This window comes from Phyllobates terribilis, unplaced genomic scaffold, assembly GCF_046119375.1.
Source record: "Phyllobates terribilis strain yellow unplaced genomic scaffold, ASM4611937v1 Scaffold_260__1_contigs__length_2691941, whole genome shotgun sequence".
In the NCBI taxonomy this organism is placed as follows: Eukaryota; Metazoa; Chordata; class Amphibia; order Anura; family Dendrobatidae; genus Phyllobates; species Phyllobates terribilis.
In genome coordinates this window covers 2,682,501-2,690,027 of record NW_027363020.1, presented here as the reverse complement: position 1 = coordinate 2,690,027, position 7,527 = coordinate 2,682,501, and the positions used below count along the sequence as shown (strand labels likewise).

The 7,527-nt window shown below is 42.8% G+C and overlaps 1 protein-coding gene across 1 annotated transcript in view; it reads left to right on the top strand.

Moving 5' to 3' along the window:
* The first annotated feature begins 206 nt into the window (after positions 1-206).
* Positions 207-7,527, top strand: part of LOC141219305 (protein ELYS-like) — a 78,757-nt gene continuing 71,436 nt past the window's right edge. Inside the window, exons 1-6 of the mRNA XM_073666076.1 lie at positions 207-260; positions 1,938-2,115; positions 2,692-2,858; positions 4,621-4,749; positions 4,826-4,916; positions 5,019-5,108. Of these exons, the coding sequence (XP_073522177.1) occupies positions 207-260; positions 1,938-2,115; positions 2,692-2,858; positions 4,621-4,749; positions 4,826-4,916; positions 5,019-5,108 (709 nt within the window). The remainder of the gene's footprint in view (positions 261-1,937; positions 2,116-2,691; positions 2,859-4,620; positions 4,750-4,825; positions 4,917-5,018; positions 5,109-7,527) is intronic.

Below are 7,527 nucleotides of genomic sequence, written 5' to 3'. Positions count from 1 at the left end.
GGTTAAGGAGGAACATTCCTCTTTTATGACTGATATAAGCACCATAATGTGGGAAGAATCTAGTTCTGAGGAGGAAGAATTGTCAGGTTACTCTGATCCTGAACAAGAGGAAAGAGAAGGATCTATCTCCGTTTCCCCAAAGGATAAAAATAAATCTTTTTTCCTGGGAAGATACTGATGTACTTCTATCAGCCGTGAGAAACACCATGAAAGTCGAGGACACTCACCAGCCCTCCCCGGTACAGGATAAAACGATCGAGGTTTGAGAAGCCGTATGAACAGAGTATTCCCCGTTAATAATCATATTAAAGCCATGATACTAGAGGAGTGGAAAGACATGAAAAATACACTAATTTATTCCCAGAAGTTTCAAATCACGTCTACCGTTTGAACCAGAGGCAATTAAAATTATGGAAACAAATCACTAAAATTGATATCCCGATAGCCAGAGTAGCGAAGAAAGCATCCACCCTATTTGAGAACTCATCATGTTTGAAAGACCCTATGGACAGGAAAGCAGACTGTCTTCTCAAAAAGACCTGGGAGACCTCTGCTACAATAATAAAAGCTAAAATAGCAGCTACCTCAGTAGCAAGGTACATGAATATATAGTTAAAGCAATCAGAAGGTCATCTGAGGAAGAAGACTTCCAGAGATGAGGTCCTAGAATCCATTTCATTACTAAAAATGGCAATGGGATTTATGGCTGACTCCTCAGCCGAGTCAATTAGATTTGCCGCAAGGAATGGGGCACTTTCCACCATGGCTAGGCGAGCAATATGGCTAAAAACTTGGTCAGGTGATAGCCACTCCAAGAACAAACTGTGTTCCATCCCCTTTTCTGGCCTTTGAGTATTCGATCCAGTTCTGGACGATATGGTATAAAAAGCCTCAGAGGAAAAAAAGGGGTTTCCAGAAGAAAAACCTAAAGTATCATCCTTTCTGAGGCCTCGTTCCTATCAAAGACCAGAATATACTGGGAAGATGGAGCTACCCGAAGGGAGGTAATAGAAGGAATATCTTTGCCAGTGCAGGAAATGGCACGTGTAGACAATGATGCGAAGAGAGTAGTTGGGAGACTCCAATACTTAAAGCATGGACAGAAGTATCCAACAATCCATGGATACTCCAATCAATTGCAGAGGGATGCAGAAGAGCTTTCGTAGGGAAGATTCCACCTATCTACGCAGTCCCCGCAGGTCTCCAGAAAGCTAATGACGGATGTGGAAAAATTGGTGGATTCAGAGTAGTAATACCAGTGCCAGAAGCAGAATGGCTTGTGGAATACTATTCAAACCTATTTTCAATTAAAAAAAAAAAAAAAGGGGGGGGGGGCGATTATAAATCTAAATTCTCTAAACATGTCAGTGGCATACAAAAAATTCAAGATGGAGTCGATAAGATCAACGATTCCACTAATAAAACATGATAATGTGTACGATAGATCTATTATCATGTACCCATTCACCCTCACAGTCAAAAATATCTAAGATTTGCACTGAAAAAGGGGGAGAACATTCTGCATTATCAGTTCAGATGCCTCCTATTTGGTCTATCCTCAGCCCCACGTATCTTCACCAAACTGGTGGCAGAAGTTATGGCTTTCCTGAGAGAGCAGGGAGTATTAATTGTCCAGTATTTGGACCATTTCCTATTAATTGCAGAGTCACCCCAGCAACTTAAAGCCAGTATAACTTCAACCGTCTTGATTATAAAAAAAATCTGGGATGGATTGTAAACTGGAAGAAATCAGATCTTATACCAGGAAGAAGAAGAAACCTCTTCAGGAATCCTCCTAGACTCAAAACTAAAAATATCCTTTTTACCAGACAAAAAAACAAACTTAGAGACAGAGTCCTTGCTTTCGGAAGGAAATCACAAATCTCCATCTGGGAAAGCATGAAAATTTTAGGATTAATGACCGCTTCGATACCCAGAGTTCAGTGGAGCCAATTCCACTCGAGACAACTACATCAGATTCTAACAACCTGAAACAGGAAGATGGACGGTCTAGACAAGAAAATAAGCTTGTCTGTGATAACCAGGAAGTCATTAACATGGTGGACTTCCAGGGCCAACCTACGGAAGGGGATTATGTGGAAGTTGTCTCCATTTGTAACCGTCACCACTGACGCAAGCAACAGTGGCTGGTGGGGTCCATATAAACGATCAGTACCTACAAGGTACCTGGTAGGGGCAAAACCTGCCCAGATCATCAAACCTCAGAACTCCAGGCAGTCTGGGAAACATTAAAAAGATGTCGGGCAGATCTAAAGAACCAATACATCAGAATCCTGTCGGACAATATCACAACAGTGGCCTTCCTCAGACATTAAGGGGGATCAAGACATCACCATCTGCAAGATTTAGCAGGAAAGATTTTTTAGTGGGTAGAAGAAACAGTACTATCAGTAAGTGCAATACACCTGAAGGGGTCTCAGAACTCCGTGACAGATTTCCTCAGTCGGGAAACAGTGCAACAGTCAGAATGGGAACTAAAGTGGGAAGAATTCCATCGCATAATATATCGATGGGATACTCGGTGGTATCTGTTCATCACAAGGAAAAACGCACAAACAGCCAAATTCTTCTTCCTTGATCCAAAAGACAGGCCAACAGGGGTAGATGCTTTGTCCCAGAAATGGGACATGGACTTGGCTTATGCCTTTCCTCACTTGCTCTTAATTCCAGCAGTGCTAAGGAAGATACAGGAAGACCAAGCCAAGGTAATAGTAATATTACCCTTTTTGGCCCAGGAGAAGCTGGTTTCCTTTACTGAAAAAATGTCCCTAGAAGATCCAATCGTTCTTCCAGAGAGACTGGATCTGCTGATCCAGGGGCTGATATACCATCCCAACGTAAAGTTCCTCCAACCTACATCCTGAGAGGCAGATCTTGAGATCTAAAGATCGTTCAGATTCTGTCAAATCAACTATGCAAAATAGTAGAAAGCCAGTAACATGCAGCAATATACACGAAAATCTGGGGAAAAAATTGTGCACAGTATCAAGAAACTGACAGATTTCTAGTCCTAACATTCTAAATATACTAGAGATTCTATAGACTGGATTTCATAAAGGCCTAAGAGCTAGCACCCTAAAAGTGCAAATTGCAGCCCGTGGAGACACTGGGTCTTTCATGGGCATAATACTACTCAGACAACACAGGGTGAGAGTAAAACAGTGTGGCAATACTTTATTAAACCACCAATAACACCAAGGCGGATGGGAGAAATACAAGCATCGTCAACGATCTATACCTAAGGCTCTAGACGACTGCATTACCGTCAGGCTAGATCCAGCTTTTTTTTACCAAAAGTAGTAACTTTTCATATGAGCAAGGAAATAGTCTTACCCTCTTTTTGCCAAGGCCATAAAAATAATCAAGAACTGACTTCACTCCCTGGATGTCAGGAGAGTAGTCCTCCATTACTTGGAGACAACAAAGGACTGGCGAGTAGACCCTAACCTGTTCGTACAGTTTGCAGGCAAAAACCAGGGGAAAAAGACATCAAAAACAGTGCTGGCAAGGTGGGTTAGGTCAGTGATAAGTCTGACCTGTTAGTCTGAAGGAAGATCCTCTCTGGATAACATCAGGGCCCATTTGGCTAAAGCAGTAGCCACATCACGGGCAGAACGAGCAGGGGCCTCGGTGGACCAGATTTGCAGAGCTGCAACATGGACAAGCCTGAACATCTTTTGCAGACACTATAAACTGGACATTCTATCAGGCCAAAAAATGGCCTTCAGAAGAAAGTCCTCAAAGTAGTAGTCCCACCCTGAATGTATACTCTGGTATTCTCCTGATGGTGATGTCAGGAGGGACATTCTGGAAAGTAGGCATTAGTCCACCGATAATAGGTTTTCCAGGAGTCCATCATGACAGCACCTATTACATTCCCTCCCTAACATTCCAGTCTGCGTCTGTGAAGGTAACATAGATAGAAGGAAACTAAATAAAATAGAGTGCGTCCGTCGTGGTGTGGTACTTGGAAAATTACTGGGGTTTGGGTGGAGGGAGGGCCTTTTATCCTCTTGTGTGTTCCTGTCCCTATCAAGGATACGAAGGACGACCTCCTGATAGTATTGTCATGATGGACTCATGGAAAACCTATTACCGGTAGGACTAATGCCTACTTGTCTTGCAGGCTGGGTTAGGGGCATGTATACAGCATTGTTATACTGCTGTATATCAGGGCTGGAAGGTGGTGGTCTTACCTCATATGGTAAAAACCTGTTGACAGGTTCCCTATAATGAGTAACTAAACCTTCACTCTAAGTCTGGTGTAAAAAGCTTTGAAAAGTCGCAACATTTTTGTACAACACGAGGCTGCTCAAAAATTTAGCAACTTTTGTCATTTTCACACCCAAATCTACCAGCTACAAAAGGTTGGAGAGACGGAGTTTGGCAACCCCCCCCCCCTGTTTGTAAAATTTATGATGAGCTTATGGTGTTCCATCAAGACAAGCGTGAAAAACGCCAGTCTTGATGAATTGGTGCTTTTAATGCTTCATGTAGATTCATTTCCAATATAAAGTGATGGTGAACTCTAGGTATATACTTAGTTACAATGTGGTTGTCCTAGCGGTGAAGATATCATACTGCATTATTTGTTTTAAGACTCTGCACTACTTAAAGAATATTGGATCATCTTTGAATGAAGAGATTGCAGATGGTTATAACAGATGCTTAGTAGCTGGTCTCCTGTCTCCAAGACTTGCTGATGTTCAGTCTTCCGGCCTGACTCGGGTAAGCTCTCCTTACTGCCATGTTGTATTTCACTTCCTATAAAATTCAGCCTTTACAGCTTTTATGTGATACCTAGGAAGAACAGCTACAAGCTGTGTTATCAGCTGCCATTGAAACTAGCTCCATCAGTCTTTTAACTCGTTGTATCAAGCAATGGATTGTAGAAGGTAAGTGTAAACAACAAAAAATGTATTCACATTTCTATTTGTGCAAAATACACTATTTTGACTTTTCTCACCTGGTTCTGACTTGTGTAATTCACTTTTAAGAGAAACCCAGGTCAGCTCCAAACCTTCGCTTTGTGCTTGAATGGACGTGGGATAAAGTGGTCCTTACGAAAACCAATTTTGACAGAATTGGTAAGTTTTTGTATTGTTTTTTTGTAAGTATATACTGTACATGTGGTAATGGCTCTTATATATATGTCAAAGGTAGTGTCCCTGCCTTTAATGTGAGATCGCATGCTGAGCTCTCATCTTTCCCTGCACTTGATGGCTGATTTAATCAGCCATCAAGTGCCTCCGCAGATGCAGCGGTTCTCCACCCGCGGCTGTTAACCTGTTAAATCCCGCCGACAATCGCTGATAGTGGGATTTAACACTTGCCGACCACAAGCATGTCCTTAATCCCTCCTGTCATGTGATCGCGAGGTGCCAATGGGTTGCCATGACAGCCGGGGGTCTGCTGACCCACGTGCCTGACAGTGTGAATATCCTGTGACCATTGTCTCGTGGCCATCACTCATAGGAGAATCATCATTTCCGCAATACATGCTGGAGCACTGCAAAAAAATGCAATAAGAGGCAATCAAAGCATCGCATCTAACCCAACATCAGCTCAGAGCGCAAAAATAAGCCAATACCCAGCCCCAGATCCCGAAAAATGAAAACATTACAAGTCTCTGAAAATGGCGACAAGTGATATTTTTGTTTTTTTTAAAAAAATTTTTTACAGTTTAGGAAAAAAAAAACAAAACCTCTGCATGTTTGGTAGCTGCGTACTTGTATTGATCTGGGGAATCATATTGCTAGGTCAGTTTTACAATATATAGGGAACATGGTAAATAAAAAAACAATTGTGGAATTGTACTTTTTTTTTTTGCAGTTTCTCCGTATTTGCAATTTTTGACTCGTTTTCCAGTACACTATGTGGTAGAATGGTGTCATTAAAAAGTACAAGGATGCATGATGGGATTAGATACACCAGTCTGGGGCGTATTGCTCATGATGGAATTGGATACACAGGTCTGGGGTGTACTGTGCATGATGGGATTAGATACACCGGTCTGGAGCGTATCTCACATTTTGTTGCTCACTGTCAGTGATACTGACAAGTAGACTGTTACCGAGGATGGCCGGCAGCTCCGATGCTGTTAGTTGGTGCTGCTCTCTGTATCATAAGCTGGAGATAGATATGTGACCCTTTTGCCATAGAAGTGGACGGAGCGGGGTCACGCTTGCCACCACTGCTGCCATATAAGTGGACGGAGCGGGGTCTTGTATTACACCACTGCTCCCTTAGAAATGTGTGAACCTGCTCCATCCACTTCTATATGAGCAATGGTGTAATGTGTGACCCTGCTCTATTTACTTATAGTGAACGGAGCAGGGTCACACATTACACCACTGCTCCTATAGAAGCGGACGGAGCGCGGTCACACATTACACCTCTACTCCCTTAGAAATGTGTACCCCTGCTCTGTCCACATCTATGGGAGCAGTGGTGTAATAGAATGGATAAATGTCCTGTAAATATATAATTTCACAAGCTCTCTACATATAATAAACTTACACCCTTTAGTGCCTTTCGTTTGGCACTAAAGGGTGTTTACCCTAATAAATGAAGAAAACGACGTGGGGTTCCTCTTATTATTGGTAACCAGCCAAGGTAAAGCAGGCAGCTGCGTGCTGATATTATCAGCCTGGGAAGGTTCCTGGTTATTGGGCCCTTCCCAGCCTAAAAATACCAGCCCACAGCCGCCCCAAAAGTGTTACATCACATTAGATGCGCCAATTATAGTGGTTTGCCCAGCTCTTCCCAACTGCCCTGGGGCGGTGGCAATCAGGGTTATGGTAGTTGAGTTTGACAGCTGTGATTTGTCAAAAATCACATCTGGCATCAAGCCCTGGTGTTCGTAATGGAGACGTGTCTATCAGACACCCCCACTACTAACCCAGAAAGACAAAAACACAGACAGAGAAGTACATTTAATTTGAAAAAAACATTCCCCGGCACTTTCTCTGGTTCACCAATCTATTTTGGGGTGGTGGGGGGGGACTCCATGCTGGTCCGCTGTAGTCCAGGGAATCCTCCGTAGTCCACAAATGGAAACCTGAAGAAAATAAAGAGAGAAATAGACAAGACATTGGCCCTCGTTCACCAATTTATTTAAAAAAAAGTTCCCATGCAGGTCCGACGTAGTCCATGGCAACGCTCCATAGGCTGTAGCAGCAGCCACTCCAGGTCCCCATGTGCTCCACGAGACCCGGCGGCTGTGATGAGCGGTGATGTAACTACACCGCTCATCAGTCACATAGTGCTCCATACAGTATAATGGCCCCATATAATAATAATAAGCTTTATATAGCGCCAACATATTCCGCAGCGCTTTACAATTCAGAGGGACATATACAACAGTCATAAGTAACATGGTTAAAGATAATACAATAATTAAAGCAAAAATAATGACGACCCTGCTCGTAAGAGCTTACAATCTACAATGAGGTGTGGGTAACACAAAGTACAGGGGCTTATTTACAATAATGGTCCATATAGTGC